This window comes from Thamnophis sirtalis, unplaced genomic scaffold, assembly GCF_051295495.1.
Source record: "Thamnophis sirtalis isolate CommonGarterSnake01/CBP01778 unplaced genomic scaffold, rThaSir2_p1.2 scaffold_4, whole genome shotgun sequence".
In the NCBI taxonomy this organism is placed as follows: Eukaryota; Metazoa; Chordata; class Lepidosauria; order Squamata; family Natricidae; genus Thamnophis; species Thamnophis sirtalis.
Genome location: NW_028261384.1, coordinates 117,630,045 through 117,650,808, shown reverse-complemented (window position 1 = coordinate 117,650,808; position 20,764 = coordinate 117,630,045). Strand labels below are relative to the sequence as shown.

General features: G+C 41.3%; 1 protein-coding gene across 2 annotated transcripts in view; it reads left to right on the top strand.

Moving 5' to 3' along the window:
- EPS8L1 (EPS8 signaling adaptor L1) overlaps positions 1-20,764 on the top strand; it is a 50,989-nt gene that overhangs the window by 17,155 nt on the left and 13,070 nt on the right. For both annotated transcript variants that reach the window (XR_001313516.2, XM_014065781.2), the window contains exons 7-16: positions 124-206; positions 2,353-2,453; positions 3,420-3,472; positions 3,924-4,050; positions 5,102-5,190; positions 5,291-5,365; positions 6,819-6,967; positions 7,555-7,696; positions 11,473-11,501; positions 19,990-20,086. Coding sequence is in view for 1 of the 2 variants with exons in the window: in XM_014065781.2 (XP_013921256.2) it covers positions 124-206; positions 2,353-2,453; positions 3,420-3,472; positions 3,924-4,050; positions 5,102-5,190; positions 5,291-5,365; positions 6,819-6,967; positions 7,555-7,696; positions 11,473-11,501; positions 19,990-20,086 (945 nt within the window). In the remaining variant the exon portion in view is untranslated. The remainder of the gene's footprint in view (positions 1-123; positions 207-2,352; positions 2,454-3,419; positions 3,473-3,923; positions 4,051-5,101; positions 5,191-5,290; positions 5,366-6,818; positions 6,968-7,554; positions 7,697-11,472; positions 11,502-19,989; positions 20,087-20,764) is intronic.

Genomic DNA, 20,764 nt, shown 5'->3' with positions numbered 1-20,764 from the left:
ATGGTGCCCATAGGCAGTTCAGAATCCTGAGCTTGCCTAGCCCTGAGCTACACCATGGGGATTTGGGACAAGGGAAGAGTTCTCAACACATCTTTGATCTGGTTTTTTTCCTCTACTTGGCAGGCGGAATGGATCCAGCAAGACATCAGCAGTGCCCTGTTGGATTTCAACACAGGAGGAGATATCCAGCGGAGGGAAGCCTTGAGGTAAATGCACAGCCTAAGAAACCCCATGGCTGGGATGGGACAGCTTCAAAGGGCCATGTCACATTAGTCATAAATAAGAAGTCAAGACTGTGATTTATCAAAGACGGGTGAGGATCTATGGCCTCTTGATAACCTGTGGACTTCAAAGCCCAGAATTCCTGAGCCAGCATGGCTGCATGACTGCATGGCTGGCTCAGGAATTCTGGGAGTTGAAGTCCACAGGTCATCAAGGGGCCATCATTCCTCACCCCTGATCTAAGACATTGCTGCAAGAAAAGTTGATTCCCAGCAGAGCTCTGCGGTGGGTGAAGGCCCATAACTTCTTCCTTACCAGCTGCTTATCCAGTGTAGATTTCTCTCTGCAATTGCATCACCTATACAAGTTCATCCCATCCCCAACCATCCCCTTCAAACAACCTGGACTCAGAGAGAAAGTAGGATTGTTTAGCTATAGGTAGTTCTCCACTTACGATCACAATTGGAACCAGAACTTCCATTGCTCAGCAAGACAGGTGTTCAGTGAGCCATGCCAGAGTTGTTAAGCAAATCACTGCAGTTGTTAAGCGAATCATTCAGTCCTTAAGCGAATCTGGCTTTTCCCATTGACTTTGCTTGTGAAGGTCACAAGTGGTGAGTCTTTATGACACCACAATTGTCATAAATACACGCTTGTTGCAACCACCTGATTTTTGACCTTGCAGATGTGGCAATGGTTGTAAATGAGAGGACCGGTAATAAGTCACTTTTTAAAATGCCATTGATACTTTAAAATCCACCAGTGTGCCAAAAAAGCCTACACAATCTTAAATTGCATTAACAGAGGGATACAATCAAAATCAAGTGAGGTACTAAAACCACTCTGTAAAGCCTTAGTAAGACCACACCTAGAATCATGCATCCAGTTTTGGTCACCACACTATAAGAAAGATGTCAAGACTCTAGGAAAAGTCCAGAGAAGAACAACCAACATGATTAGGGGACTGGAGGCTAAAACATATGAAGAACAGTTGCAGGAACTGGGCATGGCTTGTCTAGTGAAGAGAAGGACCCAGTGGAGACATGATAGCAGTGTTCCAATATTTGAGGGGCTGCCATAGAGAGGAAGAGGGTGAAGATATTTTCTAAGGCACCTGAAGGCCAAACAAGGAATAATGGATGGAAACTGATCAAGGAGAGATTCAACCTAGAAATACCGTAAGGAGAAATTTTCCGACAATGAGAGCAATCAACCAATGGAACAGCTTGCCTTCAGAAGTTGTGGATGCTTCATCCCAGGAAGCTTTAAAAAAGAGACTGAACTGTCATTTATCAGAAATGGTGTAGTGTCTCCTGTGTGGGCGGTGGGTTGGACTAGAAGACCTACAAGGTTCCTTCCAACTTTGTTAATTTGTTGTGACCAATGGGTCATGGGTTGTCTAGATACCTGCTATAGATTCTTATGTTGTTGACTGAACAGCGTGGAATGTTATATAATTCAGAAGCCAATGTGTGCCCCTGGGGTTGAATATAACTCCAGAATTGCTTTTGAGCATTTCCTCCCCCCAAATAATGTATTCATTTCCCATTGTTTTGACCAGGAAGAGCTTGAATCGCACATACATTGCAATGCATACAATAGAAAGATCCCCACCTTCAAGCTCTAGAGCAAGTGTCTCCGAACTTGGCAACTTTAAGGCAGGCGGACTTCAACTCCCAGAATCCTCTAGCCAGCATGCTTTAAGATGTGTAGATTTCAAGCCCCAGAATTCTCCAGCCAGCATAGTTTTAAGACTTGTGGGCTTCAATTTTAAGACACAGCTTTAAGACCTGTGAACTTCAACTCCCAGAATTCCCCAGCCAGCTTTGATATGGGATTCAACTATGGCAGCTGAAGCCCACAAATCTTATAGTTGCCAACTTTGGAAACCCAACTTCGGAGCAAAAAAGATCCCATTCCTATTTACATAGTCTTAGAAAGTGTTGCAATATTGTCCCACTCACTATGTCCCTGAGGTCCCTTCAATGATTGATCCTCAGCCTACAAAATTTTGCCCATCCCCAGCCTGGAAGTTATACAGGTCAAGTGTAAGATGGAAAGGAGGTTGCATTATCTAGTGAAAATCAGTCTTTCTCTTCAGATCTCAGACTCTATGTTTCTTGTTTACAGAGCTGCCCAAAACATGCTTGATAATCAGGAGGTCTTCTCTCAGCCTCCTATGCAGGTTGCTTCTAGGACAAAGATTGTTGCACCAGGGCCAAGAGAAGATGGTAAGGACCTTAGGCTAAGCCCCACAAGTTTTTATGGAGGAGGACATTTTGAGAAGAATCATAACTTCTTGGTAAAATATATGTTATCCATCCATGTGGTCTTTAAGGCCATTTTCTAGCATGTCCAGTTAAATGGCTTTTGCCCCAAAAGACTATTGCAGCTTAGAAGAGATTATAGGCTGCATCCACCAAGGTTCTAGCATAGCATTAAGGAGTTTCCTAGCTTCATATACCCCTGTTTCCCCAAAAATAAGACATGGTCTTATTTTCTTCAGACCTTCCCCCCCAAAATAAGCACATGACCTTATTTTCAGGGAGGTCTTATTATTTTTGAGGTTCAGAAGGTGTGGTCACCTCATGGCTGCTATTGTGTTGCAATATTTTGGGGGGAGAGCTTATTTTAGCGCATGCACTCAAAAGTCCAGTTGGGCTTATTATCCGGGGAGGTCTTATTTTGGGGAAAAACAGGGTATTAATTGTCTTTAATGGGATCTTCTTCTAGAACAGCTAGCAAGAAGTCATGTTGCACCCTTATATATTTTACTTTCCGTTTGAGTTGCAGGGAACAATCCAGGAATCTTTCCCATCAAGATATTCTAGCCACAAATAGGCCTGTCTAAATGTTTGTCTGGTTCCTTCACAATTTGTGTGTTTGCTTCCCCCCACCCTTTTCTTTGGGTAAAATAAGCATGGTATTAAAGATCCCTTCCAAAAGCTGAAACCATTGGCCTCATTCTTAAGGTTGATGCCATGGCATTGCTGTACACCCTACTCATCAGAGACCAAAGGACAGGAAAGTGAGGTTCCTCATACTGCTCATATGGTTGTGGGAGTCACAGAAGAAGACACAGCTGCATAGTCTTTTCCTGCCACTGGGCTCTTCAAGACAGATTAATCCTCTTTGTGTCCCAGCAAAATGTAGCCCTAGTGTCTTAAACACCTTCATTTTTTTCTCCCTGTTTCCAGCCATCTTGATAGGGGAACCTGATCTGTCCAACATCCCAATAGAGCAAAATGTGGTGAGTTAAATGGGAAGATTAATTGTTGTTGTTGGCTTTTATATAAATGAGATTTGGAGAAGGGGGTGGGGAAGAGATATGGTCATTCACTTAATGACCATGGCATTTGCTTAATGACCACAAATTCACTTAATGTCCCCTGAAAGAAAGATTGTAAAATTGGGCCAGTTGTGTGACTGACCTGCTTTATTACTGTTATGAGTATGACAGTGATGGGCAGGCTCCATTATAGTCATAACTCAAGGACTCCCTGTAGCAGGTTTAAAAAGTGTGACAATGAAACTAGCAATTACAGTACAACAACCAACAAGTATCCCTACTCAAGGAGCATCCAAATTCACTTTATTTTCCAAAGGCCTTTCAGGTGACCCATTCTCTCACATCACTTGTTCCTTGCTCAGTACAAACAACTTTTCTTTCATTCTCTTTATTGCCTGTGCCCCTCTGGCAGGAACTGCTGAACCGGATTTTCGATGATGTGGAAGCCTTCGTAAGAAAGCTGCAGAAATGTGCAGAAGCTTTCCGTGACCTGAACCAATACAGGAGCTCTGCAAGAGGGCGCCTTCGAACACCAAGAGGTGAGACGATTGGCTGGGAATGCAGAAGGCAGCTAGAGAAACAGGAAATGCTTCTAAAGTCTGTCCCAATCAGAATCTTTCTGTGAGTTCTAACTCCGCCTCCAGAATGATTCTAGAATTTGTTTCTCCCATCAGTTAGAGATGTACACCTGATGAGAAAAGGACCTTCTCAGTGGTGACCCCTTCCTTATGGAACATCTTTCCCCTGGGGTATGATGGGGCCCCCTACCCTCTTGTTAAATGGTGTTAAAATTGTGGTTTTGTTACCTGGGTTTGGGGGCCACGAAAAGAGATAGGGCAATCAAGTTGCTGATTTGATTGTGTTATTGCTGCTGTGTGTGTGTATATGTGTGTGTGTGTGTGTGTGAGAGAGAGAGGGGGGGGGGAGACAGGGAGGGAGGGAAAGATATATATATATATATATATATATATATATATATATATATATATATATATATATATATATATATATATATATATATATATATATATATATATATATATATATATATATATATATATATATATATATATATATATTTTAATGGATTTTTATTATACAGTGTAAAATGTTGGATGGTGATATAAATTTCTTTAATAAATCAATGAAAACAAATACATTTGTCCGAATCCACAAAATTTTGCTATGGCTTGGAAACTTTCCCCTTCCATCATGGGCCTCTGCAATGGATCTCCTGACAACTTCAGAAATGCCTCCTGTAGTTGCATTATCCTCTGTTTTTACGCAAGTCAAAAAAATTTTATTCTCTGTTTTTGCACAAGCTTCTTTGCCCAAAAGGTTTTTAGAGCCACTATTTCTTAAAGACAAATCCAAGGCCTACAAACATAATTGGACTACTATAATGGGCAGTTATTCCTGCATCTATAGGGTTGAGCTGCCCTGGGTAGTAGGAGATATCTGGAACCACAAGCCTTGATCTTCTCGAGCCAAAAAAGGGTTTGAGTCTTGGGGCTGGAACTCCACCAGCCCTCCAAATAGATGGAGCTGCAGGGAGATTTTTTACTGTTTCTGTCTTTACCACAACCACAGAGGGGCTCTTAACCATCAGAGCAAAACCCCCATCCCAAGAGGAGTTTGAAGACGCTCTGTCCAAGATCAAATATTCCTTTAGCCTTCTGGTGAGTTTTGTGTACATTTTTTCCCTCCCAACATGGAAATGGAATGTTCCTCCTTCAGTTATGCTTACAGCTAAACTATTCTTTTCCCCCCACCACTTAGGCAAGGCTGAAACCCAATATCTCAGGCCCTAGCTCAGAGGAGCTAATATGTATTCTTTTCAAACCCTTGAAGATGGTAAGTGCTTTTGTCTGAAGAAGAAGAGGAGATGAAGTGTCTGGTAGCTGAATTAGTAACAGTGTGTTTCTCGATCTTGCGTCTCCCAAATGTGTAGACCAGGGATGGGTTCCAGCAGGCACTATTGCCGTTTTGCTCGTGTGCATGCTATTCGCGCACGCTTGATGCACGCACGCTTAATGCATGCATGCTTGATGCACACATGCTTGATGCGTGTGCATGCTTGATGTGCATTGTGCATGCATGCGCAGTGCAATAAAATTGCTATGCACATGCGCAGAAGCAAAAATAAAGATAGTGCCGCCTATGACACCACATGGGCAACCAGTTTGGGAGGGTGGCAAACCTGGGTCGCTGCCGGTTCCAGCAACCCAGGCCGCCAAACCGTTACTAGTTCAGCCAAATCGGTCCGAACCGCTAGGGAACTGGTGTAGACTTCAACTCCCAGAATTCTTCAGCCTATATGGACATGACTTAGAATTCTGCGAGTAGCCATTGGAAAACAATAGAGTGATAGATGTAGAGGGGCAGTTAGATTGTAAAAGCAGCAGAATGACATGAAACTATGCTTAAGGGACATATGACCACAGTTGAGCCCAAAATTTCCATTGCTAAGTGAAACAGTTGTTGAGTGAGTTGTGCTCCATTTTATGACCTTTCTTGCCACAGTTATTAAGTGAATCACTGCAGTGGTTAAGTTAGTAACACAGTCATTAAATGAATCTGACATCCCAATTGACTTTGCTTATCAGAAAGCCGCAAAAGGGGACCACAGGACTCCTGGATGCTGTAACTGTCATAAATATGAACCAGTTGCCAAATGTCCGAATTTTGATCATGTAATCCAGGAGATGTTGCAATGACTTTAAGTGTGAAAAATGATCACGTCACTTTTTTCAGTGCCATTATAACTTTGAATGGTCACTTAGTGAACTGTTATGGATTGAGGACTACCTGTGTATTACTTAAGTAACGAATGTGAACTGTGAAACTGAATGGAATAGAATAGAACAGAACAGAACAGAATAGAATTCTTTATTGGCCAAATGTGATTGGACGCACAAGGAATTTGTCTTTGGTGCATATGCTCTTAGCGTACATAAAGAAAAATAAAATAGAATAACATTCATCGATAATCATAAAATACAACACTTTAGTGATAGCCATAGGTTACTAATAAGCAATCAAATCATACTAGGAAATAAATAAAACAATATAAATTGTAAAAGATACAAGCAACATGGTTATAATCATAAGTGGGAAGAGATAGGTCGTCAGTTCCACTAGTTGCAGAGTTGTGTAATATAATCCATGAAAATCTCATGATAAACATGAGATTAGATTGCACATATCAATGATTCCTATATGAGCGTATTGGTAAATTTTTCTGGGAGAAGATGGAGCTTCCAGGGGAACAGATAATATAGATTCTGATTCTCATTTCCCTTTTCAGATTGTGGATGCTTCTGGGGGTGTCGAATTTGCTTCTGAATTGCGCAATCCCATGCTAACTCTAGAGGCAGTAACTTTGATGCAAAGCTGCTTGGGAGAATGGGAAACAGAACTGTGGCATTCTCTGGGTGAAAACTGGACTAAGCCCAGGTAAGGGGATTTGAGTTTGTTTTCCCTTGCTTTTTTTTTTTTTTTTGCCTTCTTATTTTTTCTCTCTCTCTATAGGATGTGGTTTAATCCATTCACCTCTACTTCTTCCTTCTGTAGTTTTCTAACTATTACAATTTCCTTATTCCTTTCTTGATGCTATTGGCCAAGGGTCTCCAAACATGGCCACGTTTAAGACTTGTAGACTTCAACTCCCAGAATTCCTCAGCCAGCCATGCTGGGAGTTGAAGTCCAGAAGTCTTAAAGTGTCCAGGTTTGGAGACTCCTGCTACTGGTTATTTAATTTTGGTGAAATAGCCCCCTCTGCCTCTCAACTGAAGTGATATCACAGATGACCTGGATCCACAAGCAAATTACTTAATAAGGACTGGAAACTTTGCAATTTGAATTCCAAAATCTTCTCTAAGATGTTAGACCAATTCATTTATGATGTAAATATGGTGGGTCTGTTGTAGATTGGTTGACAGCTGTTGCCTGGGTGGTTTATTTAACTTGCAATGATTGAAAATGTGATGACTTTAGCTCCTTCCTTCTAATTCACATTATTCTTATTTGCTTTGTCCATCAAGGGTGGATTTCCCCAGGGGCTATGCGGCTTCCTACAACCTGACTTTCTGCAGTGGCTGGGAGCCTCCTAACCAAGATGCTTTTGGGAGACTTTGGGAAGACCCAGTAGAGATGCAAAACCGCCATGAAGAACGCCGTAATCAGGTCAGTGTTGTGAACATAAGCTTGCATTCTGAGCAAGAGAATGGCTATAAAAGGTTCTGCAGCCTTTTGGAACAGTTGAAGAAGTAGATCAGAGGTGGGTTCAGAGGTGGGTTCCTACCAGTTCGCACCAGTTCGGTAGAACTGGTTCGTCAAATCTACCGAACCGGTTAGAAGAGGTTCCACCAGTGGACCCGGAAAGCAGGCCACGCCTACAGAAGAGGTTCCAAAAATTTTCGAAACCCACCACTGACACACACACACACACACACAAAGAGAAAAAGAGAAAGAACGGAAGAAAGAAATAAAGAAAAAGAAAAAAGAAAGAAAAAGAGAGGGAGGTGAAAGAAAAAAGGGAAAAAGGGACAGAGACAAAAGGAAGGAAAGAGGGAGAGAGAGAGAAAGAGATAATAAATAAATAAATAAATAAATAAATAAATAAATAAATAAAGAAAGAAAGAAAGAAAGAAAGAAAGAAAGAAAGAAAGAAAGAAAGAAAGAAAGAAAGAAAGAAAGAACATGGCCAGCAAGCCACTCCCACCAGGTCACATGGCTGGCAAGCCACTCCCACAAAGGAGGCCACACCCACAGAGTAGGTTTGAAAATTTTTTGAAACCCACCACTGGGTGGGTTGCTCCCGGTTCGGCCCAGTTCGGCTGAATTGGTAGTGGTATTTTGGCCTGGATCGCAGAACTGGCAGCGACTCAGGCTGGCCACACACACACACACACACACACACACACACACACACACACACGAACCAGTTATCTAGTCGCTATTGCTGTTGCCGGCATGTTTAGTAGTGCATGCACGTGCCCAGTTCACTGTAAATTGTTCTGTGCATGCGCAAAGTGCGCACAAAGTGAACCTGTAGTTAAACCGGAGGCAACCCACCTCTGAAGTAGATTACCTTTGCATACGTTACATGCTGCAGGTTTTGATTGATTTTGCGCCAACAATAGATCTTCTCCAGGAGGATCAATCTGCAAACTTGGTCCTTCAAGTCTTCTAGTACATACCCATTGCCACTGTAACTCTGTAACTAAGTCCATCCATTTGGTACTGGTCATCCTCTCCTTGTCTTTCGCTTTCCCTTTCCCAACTTTATAGACTTTGGTGTATCTGTTTTGCTGCATTTCAAACAAAAGGACATTATTGTGCAAGCAGTTTGTTTCTTTAGTACCAAATGCCTGAAGTAATGCTGCCATGGATCTGTTGCTTCTGCTAGTGGAATATTTTTTTTCAGACCAGCGATTTCCATTTTATTTGCACCATTGGATGACTTTGGAGGTTAAATTGGCACAAGGACTTCCACAGATGTAGGATATTCAGAGTATTACGTTTGTGGTTGTCCTCCTTGCCTCAGCTCTACCATGGGCTGTTTACTGTTGGGGGACATATTCACACAGTAGAACAGGGGTGTCAAACTTGATTTCATTGAGGGCCACAGCAGGGTTGTACCTGACCTCAGAGGGCTGGGGTGGATGTGGCCAGGGTGGGCATGGCCAGCTCGACATCACTCATGTTGGGGGCGCCTGTGGTGACCTGAGCGTTCTGCCAGTGGAAATAAGCTGCCGAGCTCCGTTTTCAGCTGCGACAGCCCCCTGCAACCTTCTGCCAGCAAAAATGGATCTCAGTAGGCCTCCCAAGCTCCATTTTTCACTGGCAGAGGCAGGCTGGTCCTTCACTGTTTCCAGGATGGCCCAAGCACTCTGTGGGCCGCCGGATCTGGCCCCCAGGCTTTGAATTTGACACCCCTGCAGCAGAGTGTCCATTTTAGGATCAGCAAGACAAAGAGATCCAGCAGGAAAGTAGTGTTTTCCAGAATGAAATGGAACTAAAATGTCTCTGTTGCAAAGAGCAAAACCCAAAAGAAGCTGGTCAGTTGCAGAGCTCCAATTGGCCCACTGCATCTATCCCACCCTTCTCTCACATATTATGTTTTGGCTGCTGGAGAAAATAAAACCTAAGCAGCCTCCGTAAGCCCTCCCTGGTCCATAGTCTAACGTGTTAATTACTACTTCTCTATTTATTTAAATGTATAAGTTTGCCCAACTCCACAATGACTCTTGGCTTACAACAATAAAAACAGTACAATAGCAATAGCAGTTAGACTTATATACCGCTTCATAGGGCTTTCAGCCCTCTCTAAGCAGTTTACAGAGTCAGCATATTGCCCCCAACAATCCGGGTCCTCATTTTACCCACCTCGGAAGGATGGAAGGCTGAGTCAACCTTGAGCCGGTGGGATTAGAACCGCCGAACTGCAGATAACAGTCAGCTGAAGTGGCCTGCAGTACTGCACCCTAACCACTGCGCCACCTCGGCTCTTGCAGTACAAATACCATATAATAAAAAAACCCCAAAACATCACCTCTGCCCTGCACATCCCTCTGCATAAAAAGTCTAGCTCAACAGACATTATCATATAAACATTTGTCACCCACTTTAAGACTATGTTTGCATGATCTTTCAAATGTGGGCAGGGTAGGAAGTCTAGGATCTTCAGAGGGAAGCTATTCCAGAGGCAAGTGATATGACATTATTTAATTGGGAGGACTTGGAACACGCCAAATTAACTTTCCTTGTTTGTTATATTTTTAAGCACAGAGCTATCCAACACTCACATAGATTCGCACAGCCAGCCTATGCCTTCTCCGTGGCCAATCATATGCTTCTAGGAAGCACGCATATTTACTAGATTGCTCATTTTTCCAGAAAAAGGGATAGCTTATAGAAGAATAGCACTAGCACTTAGACTTATAGACCGCTTCACAGGGCTTTACAGCCCTCTCTAAGCGGTTTACAGACTCATATTGCCCCCAACAATCTGGGTCCTCCTTTTACCAACCACAGAAAGATGGAAGGCTGAGTCAGCCTTGAGTTGATGCGGATTGAACTCCTGGCAATGTGCTGATTCAGCCTGCAGTACTGCATTCCAGCCACTGCACCACCATGGCTTCATGCATTCTTGAATGCTTCAGGAACAAGCCTGATGGTATGTGGGAAAGGACAAGAGAAGGATTTGCAGCCTAGACAATGGATATCCCTCCTGTTTTCCAAGGTCATTCAAAAATGAGACTCTGAAAAGAGTGCAGAAAAGAGCAACAAAGATGATTAGTGGGGGCTGCAAGCTAAGCCATGGAGTAAATCATATTCCAATATTTAAGGGGGTCAACCTATTTTCCAAAGCACCAGAAGGGAAGGGAAAAAGCAATGGATGGAAACTAATCAAGGAGAGAAGCAACCTAGAACTAAGGAGAAATTTACTGATTGTTAAAAAAATTAACTAGTGGAACAACTTGCCTTCAGAATTTGTGCAGAGGTGACTGTCCAGTCTCTTCTTAAAAGCACTGGAGGCTTTTAAGAAAAGACTGGACAGTCACCTACCTGAAATGGTATAGACTCTCCTGCTTGAGCAGGGGGTTGACTAGAAGACCTCTAAGGTCCTTCCAACTCTGTTATTCTATTCTATTCTGTTCTGTTCATTCCCACATACCACCACAGAACACTTGAGCAAATAGCTTTAAAATAATTCCTCACACTAAGAATTTTATGAACAGATAAGTCCTCCAGCTTTGAAAGAATAGCCATAGCACATTCTTTAAAAATTAAGTGTTTTTCCAGCTCAAACAAATGGAGGTTCTAGTTCGCTTAAAACTACCAGTAGTTCCAATTATACATATTCTGTATAATTCCTATCCATGAACTGGAGGGAGAATTTGAGAAAGAGTGACTTGAGATGGACCAAACTAACTTTACTGTTTCTTTATTTGCAGCAATCGGCCCCCACAATTGCAGCCAATGGGTAAGATATTGGTGAACATCTTGAGAATGGATTGGTTATTTGCGGAGATAAATGGGGAGTTTATAAGAGAGGTTTAGCATTTAGAATTTAAAGAAAAATTAAAAGGGAAGATTGGAAAGACAAGGATTTTAATGACTAGGGTGGGATTGCCTGTAGAATTAGTTTCCACTCTTAACACCCGTGCACACCTACATATATATTACCTTTTGTAAACATGCAATTTTAAAATTAACTTCCAATGCAGGAGCATCAAAAAAATGACCCAGAATGCATGTTCAAAGTATTGCCCCTTGATACAATATCCCTATTGTATCAAGGGGCAATACTAACGGCCTCATTTAGTGACCACTTGCAGTTATGACAGAGATGATAACTTTATGACCAGTTCTCACATTTATGGCCTTTTCAGGGCTATAAAGCAAAGGAAAGCTGAAGTAAGACCATAAGCACCATTTCACTTAGCAACCATTTCACTTAATGACCAAGTTGTCCATTCCAATCCTAAACAAGGACCATCTGTATATGTATTATACATAAAAAGGAGCAATACTTTGATGGTGCGTCTGCAGTTGCCAACTTGGCTTTTCTGAACAACCCCTGCAGGTGGCCCGTATCTGAAGAATCGTATCTAAGATGTAGGGACTTTCAAAGAGTTGTAGAGCAATCCCATAATGCAATATTTGTATGAATCCAAAGACTGGTCATCCTAGACCAGCATTACATCTCCTATGAGTTGCAACAATAGGCCAGAATGAAAGGCCGAAAGAGCTTTTCCTAATTCCTGTTGCATGAAATCTTTTAAAGAGGAAGTAAAGAAATTGAATGGGGTGGCTCAGTGGCTAAGACGCTGAACTTGTTGATCAGAAAGGTTGGCAGTTTTGCAGTTCGAATCCCTAGCACTGTTTAACGAGTGAGCTCCCGTTACTTGTCCCAGCTTCTGCCAACCTAGCCGTTCGAAAGCATATAAAAATGCAAGTAGAAAAATAGGAACCACCTTTGGTGGGAAGGTAACAGCGTTCTATGTGCCTTCAGCATCTTGCCAGCCACATGACCACGAAGACATCTTTGGAGAGTGCTGGCTCTTTGGCTTTGAAATGGAGATGAGCACCCCCCCCTAGAGTCAGGAACGACTAGCACATATGTGCAAGGGGAATCTTTTTTTACTTAAAGAAATTGAATATATGGGATATTTAGAACGCATGCAATGTTGGAGAAAGTAGAACTTTTCCACTTCCTTAGATGAAGAACTTCTGGCTTCCTCAATCATGGTCATCACACCCAGTATAATCCCCATTGTAGCATTAAGGGAACTACCGTAATATGAATCGAGGGGCCTGTCTTGCTGGGCACACAATTCCAGTCCCTTCCCTGGTCCCACTGGGAAGAGAATTTTCGAGGAGAAATGAAAGGTTGATGGAGGGTAAGATTAACATTTTAGGGGTTAGGTGTGTAAGGATTCATCATGGGTTCTTTAGAAGTTGGTGATCAGATTGGATAAATTGGGTAAAGTGTTTGAACATTTAGGAGGTTTTCTCAGATTGAAAATTGTGAGTCGTTTATGAAATGCTTAGGTCAATTCTACATTGCTTTCCCCCCCTTCTCTTTCCTCTTTTTCTAAAAATCTATTTTTTTTCTATTTTTCTCTATCCGTTTATCTTTGCTCTGGGAATAGCTGGGTCCGATGGTAAAGCCATGGATAGGAGCTAGGATAGGGATATGGTGGTGGTAGGACACTCAGAAGCTTAGTTTAGGGCAGGTGATGGTGTGTTGTAGTTAATAATTGCAGGTTTTTGCCAGGGTGAAGGGTGCTTTTGGTGATCAGCAACCATTAGATGCTGAGCAAGGATTTCAAATTGTTGTCCTGAATCTAAACTTACAAGTATTGGTAGCTAGGAATCCAACTGGCCCAACATGCCTTCAAAGCAAGAGGGCCTCTGATCACAAAATTTGATAAGTGACGTAAAATTCCCCATCAAGTCTTTTGTATTTCAGTCCTGTTTCATTCTCTGTCCTCTTTTAAGGACATTTAATAAGTACTTTATTTATTATTGGATAATAAGAAATAATTGAGAAGTTGTTAGAATGGATATTTGTGGCATAGCTTCCAGAACTTGTAAGTTCCTTCTCTCATGGTTCTCTAAATTCATTTATCCTAAGATCTCAAGAGTCTTGATTCTTGCCAAGATCAAAAAGAGCCAAAATATTCTGGCATGTCAATCTTCACTCAATTTATTGACATTTAATCTGTTCTGTGGTGCTTTGAATTGAGCTATGCTGACAAATGTCTGTATTTCAAATGTTATTCTAACTATCTCTCAATCGAAGAATTATACCATGATTAGGTTAACTAGGATTAGTTGTCTAGGGAAACAAATTAACTGTTAAAATTAGTTTTTAAAGTTTGTAGCCTAGGTAAGTACATAATGACTTACTCAAGAGCTAAGCATAAGTAAACTAACAAAAGATGTACAATTGTAGAGGCCTTGAATTAAATTAGTTAAGAATGGAATTTTCTTCCTGCTCTTTTTATGCACATATTCATACATTCTGATTAACTTATTCATACACATACATATGCAGATATGGGGAAGCACCTAATAATCAGTTGATAATGTGGCAGGGAAGAAGGGGAATCTCTCATAGTTCTCAAAATAAATTAAAACCAGACGGCTGTTTTGTAGTGGTGCTAGAAATTCTGAATTTGACCAGCAATGCTTGAGTACAAAAAATAAACTAAAAGTTTCAATGTGTCCCTGAAATAATCCTTGCTAGTAACTGCTCCCTTTTCTTAATTCTTAGAATGGAGAGGTCTCTGGGTTTTTTACATCCTGTAAAAGGAGCTAAAACACATCCATGCTTTTGAGCTCTACCAAAAGATAACTGGGAAACACAATACCACAGAATTGGAGAAAATTCTTAGTTAAATTCTGGGCCAAGTAACGTGTTTGCCCTGTGGGAGAACTCTGGGATTATGTCTTGAAATAAAGAAAGAGGAAGCAGCAGCTAGTAAAAATTGTTGTTTCTGCTGATAAGAGCTCATTTTTATAGCTATCCGGGGAAATGCGCAGATGAAAGGAGATAAAGGAACTTTACAAGAATGGAAAGACAATTGATAATTTCTCCTGTTGGGAGTGTATGTGTGTACATGCACATATGCACAAGCATGAGTATTTCCCCTTCTTTGCTCTACCTCGTGGTGGAGATAGCATCTACCAATTTTGTTGTATGTTGGGAATAGACCCGCCTCAAAAACTGAATAACAGATAGCTGTTATCTTCGAATGTGATACAAAAGGATCACACAGGATTCTTACTAAGTACCCAAGTACACATATATTTATAGTGTAATTTGCTCAACCTTTGTCAAAGTTGAATGATAATGAAGACAAAGCCAGTTTGGTCTAGTGGTAAAGGCACCGGGCTTTAAGCATGCAAGTCGGGTGGTTGACTTTGGATCAATCACCAGGAGACTGAGTTCCAGTCCCACCTTAGGCATGAAAACTGGTTGGGTGCTTAAAGCCAGTTACTCTCTCTCACACCTCAACTCACCTCATAGTTTTTTGTGAGGAAAATATGAGGAAGTAGCAGAAGTTGTGTTTGCCACCTTTAGTTACTTCTAAAAATAATAAAAGCACAATATCAATATCAATTTTTGAAACATTTTCAGATAATATTTCCATACTTGGTTTCATGCTGCAAAACTAAATCAATTTCAATTTCTAGAATATCCCCAACATATGCCTTACAGTCTAACCCCCCCCCCCAAAAAAAACAGTGTCTGTGTGCAGATTAGAAAGGCTGAGCCCAGTTATGCAACTGAAGACTACAAGTTTCACTTACCCTGAAAATAAGACCTTCCTAGATCCCAATTTGGCTTTTGAGTGCATGCGCTAAATTAAGCCCTCCCCTGAAAATATTGCAACAGAGCAACAGCCATGAGGTAACTATGCTCACTGCCTCCTGCACCTCAAAAATAATAAGACCTTCCCAAAAATAAGGCCAAGTACTTATTTCGGGGGTCAAAAGAAAATAAGATCTTGTCTTATTTTGGGGGAAACACGGTAGTAAACATTGCAAGACTTCCAATTCTTTTGCAAGGAATGCAAAATGAGACAAAGCAGTTCTTTTTTTAAGCCAGTACCCAAATTATTCAGTATTGTTTGGTCCAACACTTATGGAAGCAAGGCCCACTTGACTCCCTCACTGTTGGTGAGGATCACTTTACAACTGTCGAAATCTTATCAGGAGGCTCCATTATGGTCGTAAGTCGAAGGCTACCTGTACTTGGTGTTTTCCCCTCCATTTTCTCCCATCCCTAGGAGGAAGGTTTGGCTGAGAGAGAATTATTGGCAGAAAAATAAAGTAGAACCTGAGTCTTCTCACGCCAGGTTTTGCCTCGCCCTCATGGTGTCTGTGGTGGACATTGCCTTCCCAATAGCTTTCTGAAAATGTCCCTGTTCTCCCTTGTGTTAATATGAACATGGCTGTGGTAAAAAGCACACTCTGATATTGCCCAAGCTCATTCTTTTGCAGTCAAAACAGCGTGCAGTAAGTTCATAACGTACAGGCGCAGAGAACAAAAGAACAAAGTAATAGCACAAGGAGCAGCTCAAGGGAACCTTTTAATTTATCCTTTGGAGACCCAGGGAGACAGGGACTTGGCAGGGAACCAAGTCCTTTATCTCCCTTTCCCTGGAGATAAAAAGAGAGGAAGAAACTTGGGTCTCCCAAGAAGTCTAGGAGAATAAAATAGAGGACCAAGACTTGGGAGCCCAGGTTACCTTAACAGAAAATGAAGTGAGTTGAAGGAGAACAGGAAAGGAACTGGAGTCCAGTTATTTTCTCCTCTGCTGACCTCTGGTTTGGATGAGACTTTGATGCATGGGAGCAAAGCAATTAGGGGAAAAGCACTGGAAGCAGGAAGACGATTGGAGGAGGAGAGGCAGAGACACACGAGAGTCTTCCAAAGGGCAAGAAGCAAGAGTCAGGGGGACCAGGTGTTTTGGTGGTGGGCACGGAAGGGAAACGTAACAGGACAAAAATGGGAAGACAGCGGTTTTAAATAAAAATGGCGCTCAGAAGAAAACCAAGAGGAGCACACTGGCCAGCCAGTGAAGGTAGTATTGGAGTGGGGTGGGAATTGGGTGTCTCCTTTTTCTTCTTCTTCTTGAATTCCTATCCTTCTCAGAACCAGTTTGCAAGATGGGTGTCCCAGCCAGTCCAGCTCTGATCCTCATAAAATCTAGCTGGAAGAAGGATTGCAGATACTGTAGATGGTTCAGGGTGACTTTTCTGGTAGGAAATGCCACTTATTAAAGAAAGAGGCAACGGGTATAAACTAATATCTCATTTTGGCCTTTACCTGGTCATTATCTATTCCTTCCTTCTATATCACATTTTTCCCCTATTCTGTAATGGGGTAATTTTCATGAATCTGAGCATGACCAGAGTTGGTCACTTTGCTACTGAGATGGATGGTAACAGCTAGCCATCTTGCAATTTTCTTTCACACATTTTTATTGGCTGGATGCATGAAATTTCGGATGAATAGATACACAATTGCTTTACCCCTAAACCCAGCATATGTTGAATGAACATGAAACAAGATAATCTACACTTGAAATAAAGATAGTTAATCTGTTTAAAATGAGCTAAATTGAAATGCATTCACACGATGCCCAAATCCAGTATCAGTGTCAATTTAAGATATTGAAGGAAGTGTTGGATATTTATATCCAGTTGAATAAAACAGAAGTTACCACTATTAACTCTGTATTTGGGAGTTACCCTTTCATTCTTTATTATACTTACACACCTAGATTAAAATGGCATGACGTAAATAATACTTCACAATTCGTTTACTAACCCTCAACTATTAACTAGATTAACCCTTATTTATTAACACTTAAAATGTTTAGTAGCTTAATTAGTTGATGACACAAGAATTGTCAGTTATATCATCCCATTGACCAAACTTCTTCTGCTTACTTCTGTATCTCATCCTTGTCTTTGCTGTGATGTAGACCAAGATCTATGGAAATTTTCAGGACTTCTGGGCCTTTAATTAATAGTTTTCTTCTTTTGGGTTCTTTTTAATGGATCAGCTTTGTTACCTGTCAAGAGCAAAGTTGCTTAACTTTTTATTACTGTTTCTTAGTCTTTGTATTTTTCTTGTTCAATAGCACAATTTCAGTTTTAAAAAATGCACTGTTTTAATTATGCTGACAGAAGAACAGAAAACTTAACAATAATTCTTTTAGTCCATTGTGTCAGGAACCCTCACCGCCCGGGCTATGTCCCACTATAGGACATGCAGCCTGTTTAAAACTGGGCTGTGGGAGAAATGGACAAGCACACTTGTATGAAGCGCCATTCACGTGAGTAGACGGTGCTTGAGCGAAGGACGCTTGTGCTCATGTTTGAAGCTCCACTTGCATGACTGGAGCTTCACGCAAGTGTGCTTGCCCATTTCTCCTGTGGCCCAGTTTCAAACAGGCCAGGCCCCTGGTCTGTAGCAGGAATCCCCAATCCCCGGACCATGCGGTGGGCCAGTGCACATGTACACATGGGTACACACACAACTCAACTTGCCTCTGCTAGTTGACTCAACTCCTCTAATTGAGCTGTGTGTGTGTGTGTGTGTGCGTGTGTGCATGTGTATATACACAGACCTGCTGCTCACATGAATTGAGCTTATGCAGCCCAGTTTCCCTCTACTGCCCCCCCGCCCCGCCCCAACCCAGGCTGCCAAGCCACAAAGATCATGGACTGCTGAATTATGCGAGTTGCATATATTTGCAGCTAAAGAGGTAGTTGGGGGTATTCACAAGGGGAATGTTAAAAAAAATCAAGATGGTTGCTACAGGCTATAGGTAGTCCTCGACTTACAGCAGTTCATTTAGTGACCATTTAAATTTACAACGGCACTGACAAAAATGACTTAAACCGTTTTTCATACTTACGACTTCTGCAACATCCCCATGATTATGTGATCAAAATTCAGACGCTTGGCAAATGACTCATATCTATGGTGGTTGCAGTGCCCCAGGATCATGTGGTCACTTTTTGGGACCTTCTGATCAGCAAAGTCAACGGGAAAGCCAGATTCACTTCATAACTGGGTTATTTAGCTATTGGATGGTCTCTTGTGACGAGCCTAATGACAGAGAGTGGAAGTGTGACCTTCCTCCCATACTTGGGCATACCAGGGGTTGTGACTTTAAGTATATACCTCCCACCCTGGCTGGCTGATAAGGAGTCGTTCTCTGTAGCTCAAATGGTTAACTCCCTGCCTGGGAGGCAATGGAGCACAGGTTCGATTCCCAAACTTGGGTATGGCTAGCTGATGAGAGCTAAATAGCTTGAAATAGATCTATACTAGTCTCCCTTTATTTATTTATCAGCATAAATATAGCAAATATATATATATATGTATGAGAGGGCTTTGGTCATACGGCTGTGGCCACCATTTTGACTTTGTTGACACACATACCATCACCAAACACCCCTGGAAACAGTAGTTCTAAGGAAGAAAATGCATGGCCTGTTTTTATACATTGCAACAGCAGCATCTTAAGAATAATTCCCCCATCTGTTTCTGGTGAGCATTCGTATTTATATGAAGATGGGTTATGCCACCTGCAGGTTTAGAGAAATGATGTGTATGTTTAGTAAGAGGAACTTTAAAAAGAAACTAAGTGAATGAATAACTTGTGTGGCGTTAGAATAAACTAAATCAGAACCACATCTCTTTGGTGGACAGAGAATATTTCCATCAAAGTGAAAGTGAAAGGAATGGGAGATGAGACGGACATAATCTTGGGAGTACTCATCTCTAAAACTTTCAATAAAACACAATGACACCCATCCCCAGATAAATCTCTGGTTCCATTGGTGACTGATTAGGAAGAATGGGAAATGGATAGCAAATTTGCAATAGGTTTTCTGATTCTCAGAAAATATGAAATGAAAAAATAAAGTTTCCTGGGTCTAAATTGGGTGACTAGCATGGAGGAAAACTTGGAAAGATAGGAGATGCATAGACAGTGGTACCTTAGTACTCAGCTGTTTTAAAATTCATAGAATTACCCAACACATTTTGATGTGAAAATTTTGTCCTGGTATTCATCATTTGTTTGGTATCCAATGCACAAGCTAGAACCTGTTGGTGTCAGCTACCTTGTGACTCACTACATAATTCTTTATGGGGAAAGCTTATTTGGCACCGATTGCACCTCCCGGAACTAATTAACAATGAGTACCAAGGTACCAATTTAACTGACCTCATCTAAAACAAATTTATTGACTATGTGCTAAGAGGCAACCTTGTTCCTTAATCATAAATCTTGCTATGTTCATTAATTTGTCTCAGGTCAACAGATCTTGGGGATACGTAAAAACGAAGTGAATTCCTTAGATGTGAAATCTGATCCACACAGATCATAGGTATTCTTGCATTAAATCCAATGCGTCTTCCTTCTCCCTCACAGGTGCAAACATTTAGAGAAGAAATCAGTGATCTGCACCCACAACTTCACAGCCAGAAACAGCAATGAACTGTCGGTGCTTCAAGGAGACATATTAGAGGTGAATTTATGCCAACCATGGTATCAACCATGCCAAAAAGAACAGCGGAATCTTTAATATAAAGAAGATGATTGCATTTGGGAATCCCGAAATTTGGAAACACAACAATTGTTTGCCAACCTGAAATTTTAATATGAAAATTGGCTGGGTGATTGTGGTTGTGGTTGTGAAAATAGGAAGAGGAAGAGTGTTATACCTGTTCACCACCTTGAGTTACTCAAGAATTACTTATAAAGGATTTATTTCCTTAGTGTATGGTATGAAATACATGGATAACAGCAGTAAAGATGTATGGAAAAAAGCAAAAAACGATATGATACATATAAGAGGAAGATACATAGTCAATTTTGTAAGGTATAAGAAAGTCAAGAAATTATGTATTCAGTTACAAATATATATTTTATTTTAAAATATGTTAATTCATATAGAATACATTGGTTCATAAAGTACAATAAGTATTCTATATATTAATGTATTATATTTTATATTGATACTATTATACATACCAGTGGTGGGTTGCAGACGGTATGTCCCGGTATAGGCGTATCGGAGCCTGCCCGGAGCACCGGGTACCATTCCGGTACGGTGCTCTGGAAGGCCCATCTGCCCGCCGAGCTCCTTACCTGTCCTTTAAGCAGCTGGAGTGTTGCGGAGGCATGCGGAAGCGTTGCAGACAAG